Source organism: Geotrypetes seraphini, chromosome 3 (genome assembly GCF_902459505.1).
Source record: "Geotrypetes seraphini chromosome 3, aGeoSer1.1, whole genome shotgun sequence".
Classification (NCBI taxonomy): Eukaryota; Metazoa; Chordata; class Amphibia; order Gymnophiona; family Dermophiidae; genus Geotrypetes; species Geotrypetes seraphini.
Genome location: NC_047086.1, coordinates 345,155,259 through 345,172,921, shown reverse-complemented (window position 1 = coordinate 345,172,921; position 17,663 = coordinate 345,155,259). Strand labels below are relative to the sequence as shown.

The following is a 17,663-nucleotide window of genomic DNA, read 5'->3' as shown; positions in this document are numbered from 1 at the left end:
GAAAAAAGTGAACAAAAGCATAGAAATGTGTAAGTGGGTCTTAAGGGGAAGAGTTCATTATTCTGCTGGTATTTGAATTTCTGCCTATGACAGTATTTCTGTATGGATCTCAAGCCCCACTCCCTGAGTAGACACAAAAGTAAGGGCCTCTCATGCTTATGTTATTTTACTTGCCTACAGAAAATTATGTGTTCACGTTATTTAACCACTGTACACTAGGTCCTACAGCACAGTATTCAGAAACAATCTTGAGTCCATCAACTCAGTGATAAACAAAGGGTCCAATGTTCTTGGAATACTGAATGAAAATAGCCTTCCAGGTGACATACTGTGGTATGTTGAGGAGAATTAAGCACACAGGTTCTAGAAGGCAGTCTGAGTCCAGGAGTCTTGCATCTAGAGGGGTGACCCAAGAAAAACTGAGTTGTAAATGTAAGAGTAGAGTACCCTGTGACAACATGGCGGATGTCTAATTTCCACTCTTATCCAATAATTAACATCAATATAGAAACATGATGTCAGATAAAGGTCAAATGGCCCATCCATTCTGCCCATCCGCAGTAACCGTTATCTCTTCCTCTCTCTAAGAGATCCCACGTGCCTATCCCACACCTACTTGAATTCAGACACAGTCTCTGTCTCCACCACCTCTTCTGGGAGACTGTTCCACGCATCTACCACCCTTTCTGTAAAATATATTTCCTTAGATCAGTGTTTTTCAACCTTTTTTGGGCAAAGGCACACTTGTTTCATGAAAAAAATCACGAGGCACACCACCATTAGAAAATGTTAAAAAATTTAACTCTCTGCCTATATTGATTATATATAAAGTAATTCTCTTGAATAGGAATCAAATAAACACAAAGAAAGTATTTTATAATTACTTTATTATGAAATATTAAGTAAACAGAATAGTGAAAAATTATAAAATACTTTATTCAGTGCGAAACCTGAGCCTGTTTGGCTGAACACAAAGCTGATATTCTGGCTGGAATCGAAGAAAGACACACACGTAGCTCTTCGTCAACAGCTCTCAGTCTCTCTCTGTATTTGGTTTTTATAGCATACAAAAATAGACAAATATACCCTCCTCCATCCTTTTTATTAAACCACAATAGCAGTTTTTAGCGCAGGGAGCTGCGCTGAATGCCCAGCGCTGCTCTTGATGCTCATAGGCTCCCTGCGCTAAAAACCACTATTGCGGTTTAGTAAAAGGTGACCATATTGTAAAATATAGACAGCAGATATAAATTCAGAACTGTGCATAGTAAGTGAAGGGAAGTTTTCATCTCTGGGAATTTACCCAGTTAACTATTAAGTTATTTGGGCAAATTCCTTTGAAAACTGTGGTAATACTGCCTCCACTTTGCTAAATTTAAAATAAAATCATTTTTCCTACCTTGTCTGGTGATTTCTGGTTGCACTTTCTTCTTCTGACTGTGCATCCAATCTTTCTTTCCTTCTATCAGCCTGTATGCTTTCTCTCCTCCATACCTCATTCCCTCCCCCAACTTTTTCTTCCTCTCTCCCTGACCTTTCTTTCTTTTTTTCTGTTTCTCTTCTTTCCTTCTGTTTCCCTGCCTGCCCCCTTTCTTTCTTTCTCCCTGCCGTTCCCCAAGCCACTGCCACTGCCGCTGCCATCGGGGAACAGGACCCACCAATGGATAACAGGCCCCAAAGCCGACTCCGACGCATGCTCTCCCTGACGTCAATTCTGCAATCGGAGAGGAAGTTCCGCCCAGCCAGGCAGCGATTGGCTGGCCCGAACTTCCTCTCTGCCTGCAGAATTGACGTCGGGGAGAAGAAGACTTATCGGCTCGATAGATTAGATCGCCAAGACAAAGTGAGTCCTGGGTGATCGACTCACTTTGCCTTGGCGAGCTACTGGCGCCCCTGCCTCGGGCCCCCTATCAGCTCCGGGCCCGGCGGCCCTGCGGCACACCAGGCAACATCTCGCGGCACACTAGTGTGCCGCGGAACAGCGGTTGAAAAACACTGCCTTAGATTACTCCTGAGCCTATCACATCTTAATTTCATCCTATGCCCTCTCATTCCAGAGCTTCCATTCAAATGAAGGAGACTCGACTCATGCGTATTTATGTCACATAGGTATTTAAACATCTCTATCATATCTCCCCTCTCCCGCCTTTCCTCCAAAGTATACAGATTAAGATCTTTAAGTCTGTTCCCATATGCCTTATAACAAAGATCACACACCATTTTAGTAGCCTTCCTCTGGACCGACTCCATCCTTTTTATATCTTTTTAAAGGTGTGGTCTCCTGAATTATACACAATATTCTAAATGAGGTCTCACCAGAGTCTTATACAGGAGCATAAATACCTCCTTTTTCCTACTGGCCATACCTTTCCCTATGCACCCTAGCATCCTTCTAGCTTTCGCCGTCACCTTTTCAACTGGTTTGGCTTCTTAAGATCATGGATACTTTCCTAAAAGAGAAGGCCATACACCATTATTAAGATGGCTTGGGGAAATCCACTTCTTATTCTTAGGATAAGAAGCATAAAATCTGTTTTCCTTCTTGGCATCTTGCCAGGTATTTGTACTTGTGACCTGGATTGGCCACTGTTGGAAACAGGAAACTGGGTTTGATGGACCTTCAGTCTGACACAGTGTAGCAATTTTTACATTCTTAATTTGCCCTCGATTGAGGAGAGGGGTAAGTGATATCCAGAGCCCATCACAACTCTAACTACCTTACTTACCAGACTATATGGACCATGCTGGCCTTTAAAAGAAAATATTCTCAGAGTGTGTATAGATAATGGAGTTCAACAGCATATACAGTATATATTTCAATTTTCAACTTTATGTTTGCTTCCATTTCACTACTTACAGATAAAGCAAGTCCAAAGTACACAGAAACTTTTAGCTTATATACCTTGTAGGCAGCATTGAAAGGCAAACTGACGCTTGAGGTGTTTCTCTTTGAAAACTATCTAAGGTTCATAAGTATTAAAGCAATCATTAAAGTCAATAAAAATCACCTGTAAATAACCTGAATGGTCAAGAAAAATCTGAGACCATTTATTTTTAGAGCCACGGCAGCAAATATGAGTTCACATAGAGAAGTGTGTTGCAAACTTTGTCGACCTACAGCACACTAAATGTAGTGGCCGCGGCTCAGGGCATTCGGAAGTGTGCGGACGTTGATGCAATGACATCACATTCATGCATGATGTTATCATGTTGGCGTCCGCACATGCGTGAAGGCCTTCCAGACGGGCCCTGAGCCACCAGTGTGGGGTGCCAGAAGGGAAGACGCGCGGAAAGAAGGAGAGGCGCTGGCTGATTGCCTATAGGTTGCTCTCGCCGTGAGAGGCATGTCCTATAGGTACCATGTTTCCCCGAAAATAAGACAGTGTCTTATGTTAATTTGGGGTCCAAAAAATGCACCAGGGCTTACTTTAAGGGATGTCTTATTTTTTTCATATACAACAATCATCTCTCCCTTCCTCTCCTCCACCTCAATTATTCCTCTTTCCTTTCTCCCCCCCCTAAGTGCAGCATCTTTCCTCACCTCTCACCCATCCCTTTGTGCAGCACCTTTCTATCCCTCACTCCCATCCCCCCGTGCAGCAGAACCCCACCAACCCTCCCACCGTGAGATTGACATACCTCTGCTCCGAGGCATCCTAAAGCAGCAGGGGTGGGGGTTGATGAATTGACGAAGTCTGATTTTTTCAGCAAATCAAACAGCACTAGTGTCAAGGATGGAGTCAGGGAGGGTCAGGGACATTCGGGGGAGGGAGGAACTGCCGGGGTCGATCTTAACTAGGGCTTATTTTTGGGGTAGGGCTTATATTAGGAGCATCTTTAAAAATCATGCTAGATCTTATTTTGGGGGAAACAGGGTAGTCAGCCGGCGCCTCTCCTCCTCTCCAGCGTCTCATGGCACACCTGAAATCTCAGGAGGCACATTAGTGTGCTGTAGAACACAGTTTCCGATACACTGACAGAGATTTATTTTTATAGTTATCAGAATATCATATTAATGGCAAATGCACAAGGTAAAATTATAAAACAAAGTCATTGCCAGCTTCCAAAGGTACACTACCATAATTTTATGCCTTTAACACAAATGATTTTATCCAAATGGCCTGGGCTCAAAAGTTTTCAATGCCCTAGGCTTTATGTACTACCTCCTCACTGGAGCCGCTTTTAATTTTTACTAACAAATGTTACTTTTAAATTTTTATTTAACACCATTCTAGCATATTTCAAGGGTACTAAGCTTTTAATTGTGGAAAAGAAGACCACAATTAAATGCTAAGTATCCTTGAAATATGCTAGAAGGGTTGTTAAATTAAAATTTTACATTTTAAAGTAAAGTTTGTTAGTAAAAATTGATAGCGGCTCCAGTGAGGAGGTAGTACATAAAGTCTAGGGCAGTGAAAACTTTTGAGCCCAGGTGGTACTTCTGAGGAGCTGGGGATTATATATTGGAGGTGAGGAATTTGAGATATATACTGAGCTTGGTATATATCTTGGTGAGAGTTTAACACAAATGCACACAAATCAGGAAATTCAACATGACAGTAAATTTGATATCACAAATAGCATAAAAATGGACACCAAGGATTCTGCGACACACAATATAGATAAAACTAGTACCAGAGGAATAGGTACAACAGAGACCATAGAGCAGGGGTAGGGAACTCCGGTCCTTGAGAGCTGTATTCCAGTCGGGTTTTCAAGATTTCCCCAATGAATATGCATAAGATCTATGTGCATGGACTGCTTTCAATGCATATTCATTAGGGAAATCCTGAAAACCTGACTGGAATACGGCTCTCGAGGACCAGAGTTCCCTACCCCTGCCATAGAGGAACAAAAGTCACAGAGGAGTACAAAGGAAATGGTGGCAAAAGGAAAGGAAGACATACAAAAGGATGCATAGGAAGAGGACATATACATCAAGACAGTTACTAAGACAAACAGGGAGAATGTGAAATGAGTTAAAATCGTTCAGTTTAAAGGGCAGAGGAAAAAGTCATAATGAGTCAGACCAAGGTTCATTGTCCATGCATACTGTCCCTACAGTGGCCAGTCCACATCACCTGAAAGACCTCTAACTATTTTTTATTTATTTGTTCGTTTATTTAGCCCGTCCTCCCAAAGGAGCCCAGAACGGGTTACAAAGGTATATTAATAGTATAGAAAGGACAAAATTAAGTGAAAGACATATTTGGCAGACATAGCTTAGAAGAATTTGCAGCATTCATAGAAGATATTACATGACATAGCTAACAGAACAGAACATAAAGGTACTAAATCTTTAGTGTTGTGAGTGAATACATGATTGGTGATCAGCAGTTAAGTTCCCATGAGTAGCGTCGGCCATTAAGGAGCTGGATTAGTGAAGAGGAAGGTTTTCACGGCCTTCCTAAAGTTCCACAGGCTGTCAAGCGATTTAATGGATGTGGGGATGAAGTGGCAAAATCTGGGTATAAACTGTGAATAAGAGCGATTGCGGGCTGTTTCAGTTATGAGTGAGCAGCCAGGTGGTAATGTGAGCCATCTTTCTGCTTGAGATCTCAGTGATCTGATTGGGACGTAAATTTGTAGCTTTGATGTCATGTACTTCGGTATCAACTTGTGGAAGGGCTAAAAGATGTCTTTTCCAAGTCCACCTGGCTAATAATGTGTATTGCCTTTTTCTCCAGGAATCTGTCCAAATCTCTTTTGAACCAACTATGTTGATTACCTAGAAAGCAAATTCCATACCTCACTGTACAAAAAAAAAACTTTCTATGATTTAGAATAACTTCTAACTTATGTCACTAACAAAACAAAATCCCAAAACTATTCCCAATTTAACTGCTCCACATCACTGATGATTTTATAAACTATCATACTCCTCTCAGTCATCTCTTTTCCAAGACAGAGTCCTAATCAGTTCTTTCTTCATAACTGAGGTGTTCCTTCCATCTTAGGAAAAGCATGGGAGAATAGTCAGTAATAATAATGGATACTATAATAGGATACGGATAGAAAGGGTTTATGCAAGATTCTTCTCTATTACATTTATAAAACGGAAATAATCTTGCAGGATGTCACAAATGCAGAAATAGGTTGCTTCAAGGGGCCATGACTCTAAATTGACCGACACTTATATTTATGTTTATTGCAGTTCCTGTTGTAATTGCCTATTTGAAGACAGGATTTTACATTTTTACATTAATATTCATTTTAAATATATACATTAATAATTTTGCTGTTGATAATAAACTGACTACATGTTTTCTTACTTACAGTTCCATCTTCCATCAGTTTCAGACAAGAACCAAAATCTGCCAACCGAATGTGTCCATTCATGTCCATTAAGATATTGTCTGGTTTGATGTCCCTGCAAAAGAAATAAATATTATAGTTAAATAATTATAATTGCCGTATCATAAAATACAATTACTCAACCAATAGTTAATTGTTTACCGAAGAATCAAGACCTGCAAATTAACAGTGCTCTATATCAGAAATTTTATGAATATATGTTTTCTTGGGAGGGAAAAAACACACACATACACACACAACTGCCTGTCTTTAGCTTTATACCAAGTCTAATGTTTAAGTCCAAAGCACTATTAAGAATTCCTGTTACATTGGCTCATATTTTCAAATGTCACTTCATAATCAATTCTAGCCTAACAGACGAAGATTATGTTAGACTTACTTAGAAACAGAGAACGTCCAGGCTCTCCAAGTCTGTCAATCTCCCTTATAACTCTAAGATCCAGGAGTCAACACCTTTTACACATCCCTTCTTTAAGACACCTTTTCTACGATACAACCCGCAAAAGTATTTTCTCTGTAAGCACACTTACTTAAGAGAGGATGAAAATATCGTCGAATTTAAAAACCTTCATGTTCAAGGACGCATATAACATATGACTTCCCGTCCTACCCAGATCACTGACTACTGCCAAAAAATAATAATTAAGGAAGAGCATAGTTTCCCTCCCCTATTGTGCTATCCTTTTCTCCTCTCCTATATATGATTTTAGTTCAACCTTTCTTCCTTTATGTCTCGGTCTGTCATGTATCTATCCAAAGTATTAATAATATTTTCCCAATTTTATATTTTTAATGTAATATACACCACTTTGACAATTGTTAAGGTGGTATATCAAATTTTAATGAACTTGGATAATAAACTTGGACCCTGAGTCCCAAGCTTTATCCAAGTTTTGTCACTAGTAAATATCTTCTTTGCTTGGCTTTGAATACACTAACTTATCTGCCCTAAATCCTCTTTCAAATGCTAGTTCATATACTGTCATGCTAACTTGGAAGAGCACTTAGGGGGAAATTCATGAAAGAGTGTTAAGCGCATTAGCACATGATAACCCCTAAAGATACTCATAGGAATATAATGGGTGTGTCTTTAGTGGTGTGCACTAAAGCGCTTAATGCTCTTTCATTAATTCCCCCCCTAAATTGCTTATCTGCAATAAGTATTCCCCATGGACAGCAGAATAATCAATCACACATCTGACTGTTATTTGAAAGCACCAATATAAGGCATTTCCTAGAAGACTTTTAAAGGCATAAGTGGGACCTCCTACCTAGTGGCCACAATAGGGCACACTCAGTTCTATACAAAAGCTTAAAGGAATTCAAAATACAAAGGTGGTGGGTACATGGCCAATTACTGTGCTGTCCACAGAGAACCACTACTACTGGTAAACAACGATATACCACCTTTCAGTGGGATCAAAACAGTTTACACTTCTCCCTCGGTATTCGCGGGGGATAGGAGCAGAGCCGGACCACGAATTGAGAAAAACCGTGAATATCTTCTCGTCCGGCTCTGACCCCCCCCCCCCCCCTTCCAGCATCCAGCCTTACCTAGTGGTCTAGCAGGCTTTTGGGGCAGGAGCAATCTTCCTACGCTCCTGCCCTGTGTAGATCGCCAATAGGAAATGACTGCCGTGAGTTCCTGTAGTCTCTCAAGACTACGACGAGAGCTCATAAAATACATTACCTAGCTTATAAGGATGTGTTGGCAGCTCTGGCAATACTTCTTGCCATGCCATCAGCTGTAAGTTCTTATCTTGCTTTGATTAGTTATTTTTGCAAATATCACAAAAAAAATGAACTTCATTCCTAAACTAAGTTCCAAACTATGGTTCCAACTTGTCAAATTTGTGACGATCTTTGGGAAAATATGACTAAAGTCATCAGAAACAAATATGAACTTTTAATAAATTCTATCAGAGCAAACAATTTTTTAATACAACTCACCAAATTCCATCATTCTAAGTTGTAAAAAACCCAAAAAACTACAGAAATTCAAACGTAACTTTTTCAGACTGCTTATGGGCTCATGACATGAAATCACCCATTCTCAACATTTAGGATTTGTGATTTTAGTTACATTTTCACAGAGATGGTAACATCTACTGCTAGTGTTCCCATCAGAATTGTTGTAAGTGCTAAAAATAGTTTCCCTCTGGAGTTCACAAGATGTACAGTAATATGTAGTGGCAACACATTAAGATGCACTTGGAAATTCTCTTAAATCAGGTCAATGTGGGAAGAAGATTCTAATGCTATAAGTTGGATTCGGAAAGTATCTGAACAAGTGATAACAAACCAAGTATATGCGCAGATTTGATAGCACTATTCAACCAGAGGCTGTTTTGGTCAAAGAATATTAGTTCCCACTGGCACAACAAAGACTTTCAAAACTTGCATGTAAGGTGGGCTGATCTAATTTCAAGATGCACATGATCAACATAGTCAGCTGACCCATGAGTTAGGTAAGGTAAGGACAGACATTCTTACTGTTAGTTGCTGAAGGATGGACTTTACCACCTGACATCGATTTGTGAACATTTCTTAAGAAAAAACTGAATATTTTATGGGGTGTCCTAATTTTTCATGACTGTACTGTATATTCAAGTTTTCCTCCTCCTTGCCTTTGGTGTTCTGAATTCCTCTCAATTCTTCCCTCCCTCATGGTGTACTTCCTTCACTGCTACCACTCATCCCTCCCTAAACCAGAAGAGCTCCATCTTCCACTTATACCACTCCTTCCTTCTCTTCCTGTACAAACAAAGCCCCCCTTCCGGGTCTACTGTACTATCCTGTGGCAGAAGTGATTCCTACATGCACCTACCTATGCCATCTCTGAAGCAAAAATGGTTGCCACTATTTCCAGCAGAAATCTTGCAAAACTTTTATCATACACTGCAGCATGTGAGGATTGTTCCACCTCAGCTCGCCACTAGATCACTGGGGGCCTGGGAGGTCCAGGAAGGGAGGCTTTATCTGCTTGGTGGGAAAGAGAAAGGAAATGGAAGCTCTTTTGGTTCGGGAGAAGGGGGGAGCTGTGGTAGAGGAGGAAGATCTCAGAGGAGGGAAGGAATGAGGAATGCCAGACACCAGGGATAGGTAGGGTTAAGCCTGAATATAAACTGAGATGCAATTTTTTATGCCATTTTTTTGTCCAAAAAGATCTGTTTATATTCTGGTGTATAAGGTAAGGAATTCCTCCAAAGATATACAATTGGAGAAAACTTCTATTATACAATACTTTGGATTGTGTATATCTTTTGTAACCCACCCTGAGCACTTTTATAAAGACAAACAAAATATCAAAATAGATAGATAAAAATCTTTAACAGGGCTTATATTTTATAATTCCCCTACAGAGAAATACTTATTGTACCCAAATATAACTTCTCCTTGAGCTGCCAATGAAAAGGCAAGAGATACATCCAAATAAGTAAACTGAATTAACTTGACAGCCCAACAGCATTATAGCAGAATATTATGCGCATAAGCACTAAAGCCTGTATTCTATAAATGGTTCCTAATTTAATTGGTAAAGTCATTTAAAAGAGATTTAAAAATCGTTTTTAAAAAATGTAGGCACCTAGAAAAACAGCACCTTCATTGTGTCTACAGAGGCACCTTAGAAGCCTAAGGTCGAAGTAGGTGTGGTTAATGCCAGAAACGACCTTAGGCACGATTCTTGTCAAAGGTAGGCGCTGAAAATGTAGGCCTCAAAAACCTTACCGAAAGCCACAATTCTGTAAATGGTGCCATTGCGTGATTGACACATGATCGGCCATTTATAGAATCCGGTTCTAAGTCTGAAGTCTAGAGCGCTATTTCATTTTCAGGCCTAAAGAGGTTATTAGCCACACTACTATCTCTGCATTTTTAGGACTGTTCCATACACATACAACTAAGCCTGCACTGTAGGCAGTAATTTAATCCCCTGGAAGTATCTGTGTCAACCAAAACATACTAAAAATGCCCCTTTTGAGAGAAAAAAAGTGTTCTTGCAGGCTCTGATAAGTTATTATTGAGCAGCCAGGTGAAACTAGTAATTTACAATATGCCATATGTACTAATCATTCCCCCCCCCCCAGACAAAAGTACGGCGCCTTAGATCTCAATGCATGCTAGTTTTCTTTTATTTATAATTTGCTGAATACTAGGCTATATGTTGCAATTCAATGACAGGGTTTCATTAACAACAGCATGGGTAAGCAGAACTTGCCAAGGTCTACCCTACCTTGCAGCTTTTTCTGACAAGAGTTCTTTTCAGAACCAGGAGGAAGCAGGGATGGTCAAAAGCTGCAACACTATGTGCTGTGACAGATTAGCACATTACAACCATTTTGGACTGTTCTCTTAACATTTGAGTTCAAATCTAAAGTGGTCAACTTGTCTTTCATCTTTTTAAGACTCATAGAAAATGAATAGTGATAACAAATACAGTAAAACCTTGGATTGCAAGTAACTTGGTATGCAAGTATTTTGAAAGAGAAGCAAAACATTTTATTAAATTTTAACTTGATATACAAGCAAGGTCTTGCAATACAATTATATACCGTATACACACATCACACCATCATAACTGAGCCGATGGTTCTCTCTCTCTGACACTGCAGGAGTGTAGTGACTGTTTTAAACAAGCAAGATCTTCAATACAATTACATACAGTATTTTGTATTAAAGTTTTTGTGTTGTGGAGTTTCCATTATTTTTTATGGAGAAATTTGCTTTGCTATATGAATGTTTTGGATTGCAAGCATGTTTTCGGAACAAATTATGCTCGCAAACCAAGGTTTTACTGTATGTACTAATCAGCTATCATTTAGTAAAGGATTCCCAGATGTGTGGTCTGAACAAATGAAAAATTAAGATCATATGTACAATTAAAAATTTATGACTCATCTTACAGAAACTGTCCAAGGTGAAGTATACCAAATAAGAAAGACCACCACAAATATGTTCGCTATTATACATACAAGTCATTTCTCCGATAGCCTTCATAGTTTCAGTATGTGGTGGGTTTATATTATGTGAACTTGCAGCTCATTTTAAAAGAAAAACTACCTTAACCCTTTCTCCTTGAAAATTAGTACTGTATAAAGTAGTGCTGCCCGATTCAGGAAAAAAAAAATTTCAATTCCATTCGATTCATCCTACTGAATTGATTTTTCAATTCAATTCGATTTGATTTTCCTGCCCAATTGGGTGGTTTTTTTTTTTTTTTTTCAAACATCCTGGTGGGTTTATTTTATAGCCTCTTCACCCCTTTTGCCTTCTCCTAACCACATTGGCGCTGTGGTGTAAACAAAATAAACAAAAAAGAAAGACTTTTCCTCTCTGTTAAATCCCAGCTCACGTTTACGGTCTAACACCAGCTCTGGCAGGACACAAATTTCAAATCTGACACATTGTAATCACAAAATGGAAAATAAAATTAGTTTTTTTAACCTTTTGTTGTCTGGTCATTATTCAAATCTTGTTGGTCCCAGGCTCTGGTTGTCTTCTAATAACTTGCTTGCCAGGGTCTCCTTTCTTCTTTCTCTGTGTTAACCATCCATCTGCCATCTCTGTCCTCCCCTTCCGTTTCCCTTCCCTCCCCCAGAGGTCTGGCATCTTTCTTTTTTTTCATCTCTATCCACAGATCCACCTTTTCTTAACTACCCTTTCATACAGCATCTCTCCCTCCTTCCCCACCACCCCAGGGTCCACCATCTCTCCCTTTCTTTTCCCAACTACCCTCCTATCCCCCCTCCACACCATCCCTTGTGTCCAACTTCTCTCCCTTTCTGTTCCTTCCCTCCCTAAATCTCATTGTCCATCATCTCTCTCCCTCTCCTCTATTTTTAGACCCATTATTTCTTCTCCCCCAAAGTCCAGCATATGCACGTCTCTCTGAACCCTTTCCCTCCCTCCGTGTACTTCTACACCAGGGTCCCTTCCCCTGAAGGTTTGTCCCCCCCCCTAAAGGCCTGCACCTGCCCCCTGAAGGCCTGTATCCCCATCCCTAAAGGCCCTTCCCCCCTTGAAGGCCTGCCTGTCCCCCTGAAGGCCTATGCCACCATCCCTGGCCTGTCCCGCCTTTGAAGACCTGTCCCCCCCTTAAAGGCCTGTCCCCCCTTAAAGGCTTGTCCCCCCCCTTAAAGGCCTACACCCCCCTTGAAGGCCTGTCCCACCCCCTGAAGGACTGCCCCCCAAAAGACTGCATGCCCCCCCCCCCCCCCGGGAAGGCATCCTTGTTCCTCCTGGCCTCCCCTAACCGTTTACCTTATCGCTTCAGCCTGCAGCGAAGATCGTGGTTACAGTGTCTTTGCAAAGTGCTTTAAGCTGTTTCCTCCGCTGCGATCCTGCCTCTGACGTCAGAGGAGGGGTGGGACCACAGCAGAGGAAACAGCTCAAAGCACTGTGCAGAGGCTGTAACCACGATCTTCGGCTGCAGGCTGAAGCTATAAGGTAAATGGTTGGGGGAGGCCAGGGGGAACATGAAGGCCTTCCCAGGAGGAAGGGGGGGTGCGCAGTCTGAGGGGCACCGAGGGACCAATTTGCAGACCGGATATGCAATCAATAGAGCTTTGCTGTCTGCCAGGAGCCAGGATCCAAGATGTAACCGCCTGCCTGGACAGACTTATCAAGCCCCATGACCACTTCCCCATGCTTCCCATCCACGTTGGAATGAACGACAGTGCCAGGAACACCATGGAGAACATATCTGTAGACTTTGGAGCCCTGGGTGAGAAGCTGAAGAGGATGGAAGCACAGGTGGTCTTCTCCTCGATCCTCCCAGTGAGAGGCAAGGGGAGAGCCAGGGAGGATCGTATCCAGAGGACAAACAACTGGCTGCACAGATGGTGCAGGGAGATGAACTTCGGATTCCTGAACCATGGAGAGGCGCTGCAAGGACTACAGGGTCCTGATGGACTTCATCTGACCAGAAGGGGAAAGAACGTCTTTGGACACCGACTAGCCCGCCTACTTCTTAGGGCTTTAAACTAGGTAAGTTGGAGGAGGGTACCCACTCACGTGCTGGCGCAAGTAACCAACTTGGCGAGGTAAGTTGCCAATCCATTTCTGAGTCCGAGGTAAGTACACACAGCATTTCTGAGTCAGAGGTAAGTACACAAATTGCAAACAGTATTATAGGAGACCAATTAGCTCAAGCAGGAATATCTACACAGAGACATAGCAAACATAAGGTATAGAGGGCTATGTACATTAATGCCCACAGTTTGGGCAATAAGATTCTGGAATTAGAGACGGAAATGAGGAACGCCGACCTAGATGTGGTTGAGATATCCGAGACTTGGTTCACGGACTTCCATGGGTGGGATATGGCTATACCAGGATACAACTTACTTCGGCAGGACAGAGAGGGCAAAATGGGAGGAGGGGTAGCACTATACACTAAAGAGGACATCAAAGTTACCAAAATCGCAGATGTCAAGTACAACAGGGAATCCCTCTGGGTGAATTTGGCTAGGGGGAAGGACAAATACCTGTATCTTGGTGTAGTATACAGACCTCCAAGACAACAGGAGGACATGGATATAGAATTAGTCAAAGACATTGAGAATATCACTTTGCGTGGAGACACAGTTTTGTTAGGAGACTTCAATATGCCTGATGTGGATTGGAACACACTTTCCGCTACGACCAGCGGCAGCAGGAAGCTATTAACCTCTATAAAGGGAGCGAGACTCAGACAAATGGTATTAGAGCCCATTAGGGATCGGGCGATACTAGACCTAATACTCACCAATGGAGAAAGTGTCATAGAGGTCTTGGTAGGCAATACGTTGGCCTCCAGTGACCACAACATGATATGGTTCAACCTCAGGAAATGCTTCACTAAGTCAAGCACATCAACCAAGGTCCTCAACTTTAAGGGCACAAACTTCGAAAGCATGGGAGATTTCGTCCATCGGGCACTGCAAAACCATGCCGAAACAGATAATGTAGAGGTAATGAAATCAACCTTACACGAAGCAACCAACCGCTATGTCAAATCAGTAAGTAAACGGCGTAGAAACAATAGACCGCAGTGGTTCTCTGAGATCTCAGACCTCATAAAAAAGAAGAAAAGAGCGTTCATCCTCTACAAACTATCAGGGAAGCGAGAATCCAAGGAAGACTATCTGGCCAAGTCAAAAGCGGTCAAAATGGCAGTCAGGGAGGCCAAACTCTGAATGGAGGAGAACCTTTCGAAGAACATCAAGAAGGCCGATAAATCCTTCTTCCGGTATATTAGTGACAGAAAAAGAAACACAGATGGGATAGTACGCCTTAAGAAACCCGATGGGAACTATGTAGAATCGGACTCCGACAAAGCCAAACTTTTAAATGAATACTTCTGCTCGGTCTTCACTTGCGAGGCGCCGGGATCCGGCCCTCAGCTGCTGATGAGGGAAAACTCGGAAGACCCGTTTCAAAATTTCGAGTTTACGCCCAGCAGTGTCTATGAGGAGCTATCAAGACTCAAGGTGAACAAAGCTATGGGACCGGACAAACTACACCCCAGGGTGCTCAGGGAGTTGAGTGACGTCCTGGCGGAACCGTTATCCGCGCTCTTCAATCTTTCCCTAAGTACAAGAAGAGTCCCGTTGGATTGGAAAATGGCTAACGTCATTCCACTCCACAAAAAGGGATGCATGACGGAGGCTGAGAATTATAGACCGGTGAGTCTCACATCGATAGTGAGTAAACTTATGGAAACATTAATTAAACGCCAATTAGATACGATCCTGAACGAGGAGAATCTATGAGATCCCCATCAACATGGTTTTACGAAGGGAAGGTCCTGCCAATCAAATCTGATCAGCTTCTTTGACTGGGTAACAAGAAAGTTGGATTTAGGGGACTCCCTGGACGTCTTGTACTTGGACTTCAGCAAAGCGTTTGATAGCGTCCCACACCGTAGGTTATTGAGCAAGATGGGTTCGATGGGACTGGGTGAAACATTATCCGCATGGTTAGGGACTGGCTTAAAGGTAGACTTCAGAAGGTAGTGGTAAAAGGTACCCTCTCCGATACGACGGAGGTGATCAACGGAGTGCCGCAGGGCTCGGTCTTGGGCCCGATCCTATTTAACATCTTCGTAAGAGACTTGGCTGAGCGGCTTCAAGGTAAAATTACATTATTCGCCGATGATGCCAAACTATGCAACATAGTAGGCAACCGCACAACAGATGAAAGCACAGTGCCCGACAAAAGCTGAATGCCCGACAGTATGACGCAGGACCTACTCCTGCTGGAACATTGGTCAAAGACTTGGCAACTAAGTTTCAATGCCAAAAAATGCAAGGTCATGCACCTTGGCGGCAAAAATCCATGCAGGACTTACACCCTAAATGGTGAGATCCTAGCAAGGACTGTAGCAGAACGTGACTTGGGGGTGATTATTAGCGAAGACATGAAGACTGCCAATCAAGTGGAGAAAGCTTCATTCAGGGCTAGACAAATCATGGGCTGTATCCGTAGAAGTTTCGGCAGCCATAAGCCCGAGGTCATAATGCCGTTGTACAGATCCATGGCGAGACCCCATCTGGAATACTGTGTACAATTCTGGAGGCCGCATTATCAAAAAGATGTGCAGAGAGTTGAGTCGGTTCAGCGAATGGCCACCAGGATGGTCTCAGGACTCAAGGATCTCCCGTATGAGGAACGACTGGGTAAGTTGCAGCTGTACTCACTCGAGGAACGCAGAGAGAGGGAAGACATGATTGAGACGTTCAAATATGTCACGGGCCGTATCGGGGTGGAAGAGGATCTCTTTTTCCTTAAAGGACCCCCGGCAACAAGAGGGCATCCGTTGAAAATCAAGGGTGGGAAATTTCATGGCGACATCAGAAAATATTTCTTCACCGAAAAGGTGGTTGACCGCTGGAATAATCTTCCACAACAGTAATTGAGACCAGCAGCGTGCCAGATTTTATGAAAAGATGGGATTGGCATGTGGGATCTCTTTATGAAGGTAGTTAGGGGGTGGGCCATTAGTGTGGGCAGACTAGATGGGCCGTGGCCCTTTTCTGCCGTCATTTTCTATGTTTCTATGTTTCTTTCGGGGGGGGGGGGGCAGTCATTCGGGGAGGCCAGGAGGGAAGCCAGACAGCAGCACTTCCCGACTGACCTTCCCTCCTCACCCTCTTAAACAGGTGTGGCAGCGCTGCCGCTCCTGCTTTAGGGGGCGAGGGGAGAGGGTCCAAATCGGGAAGCTGATTTTTTAAAAATTTAAATAAATTTGAATTGATTCACCCGAAGTGAATCAGTGAACCGATTCGAATCGTGAATCGGGCAGCACTAGTACAAAGCATATAAAAGTGCCTGAGTATGTTGTAACTATTTCTGTAAGAGACTGGTGAGTGAAGGTGGCGAAAGGTGTTGGGAAAAAATAAAGCACATACTGTAGAAAGTCCTATGTAATCCACATTATATGTGAGCAACGTCTTGACAGTGGTTCAGGAATCAATTGTCTTCATTGCTAGGCCCGTGAGCCAATGGCGGACCTCCAAGACCTGTGTTTGATGGCCCACAGAGCCTTTCCAGAATATCATATCCCCCCCCCCCCAATACCCATTGTCGGGATCCAGCATTTTTTTACTCTTTTTGTTTCCAGTGCTGCACTCTTTGGGCCATGGACAGCAGGAGTGAAGTACACACACTACCTTCAGCAGCCCCGGAAGCCTTCCCTTTACTACACAGCTTCCTGTCCCCATGGTAGGAAGCCGTAGCAAAGGGAAAGCCTCTGGGGCCGCTAAAGGCAGCATGTTCACTCACTCTGCCCAAAGAGTGCAATGCTTGAAACAAAAAGGGTAAAAAAGCGCATGATTTGACTGGGGAAGGAGATAATACAGAGATGCTAGAATGTGGAAATGGGGAGGAAAAGGTAAGATGCCAGACCGCTATAGGAAGAAAGAAGATAAGGACAGTGATGCCAGATCACAGAATGGGGAAGGGAAGGAGAGAAGCAGAGCAGGGATGGAAGGGAAGGAGAGGAGAGAGACAGCAGACCCTAGGAAGTGGTGAAGAGAAGGAGGGAGAAAGAAGGGAGGTAGGGAAGGAAGGGGAGAAAGAGAGGATGCCAGATCACAGTTGGGGGAAGAGGAAAGAGAAGGAGGGAAGAAAAACCAGATCATGGGAAAATGGGAAGGGAAGAAGAGAGGAGGAGCACATGGATGTACGTAATTATTTCTTTCATAGGTACTATAGTTAGATTGTGAACCCGTTGGGACAGAGAGGAAAATTCAAAGTATCTGATTAGATTTTTGGCCATTACTTAAGTAAATTTTGTAAACTGCCTTGAATTCTTTGGGAGATTTAGCAATATATAAGATACCACATTAAATTAAAAATAAAAATGA

At 42.5% G+C, this 17,663-nt stretch overlaps 1 protein-coding gene across 2 annotated transcripts in view; it reads right to left on the bottom strand.

Annotated features, from left to right (window-relative positions):
• The window catches only part of CDC42BPA (CDC42 binding protein kinase alpha), a 488,866-nt gene that overhangs the window by 261,612 nt on the left and 209,591 nt on the right, over nt 1-17,663 (bottom strand). For both annotated transcript variants that reach the window (XM_033938547.1, XM_033938546.1), the window contains exon 6: nt 6,277-6,370. In XM_033938547.1, coding sequence (XP_033794438.1) covers nt 6,277-6,370 — 94 coding nt within the window. The remainder of the gene's footprint in view (nt 1-6,276; nt 6,371-17,663) is intronic.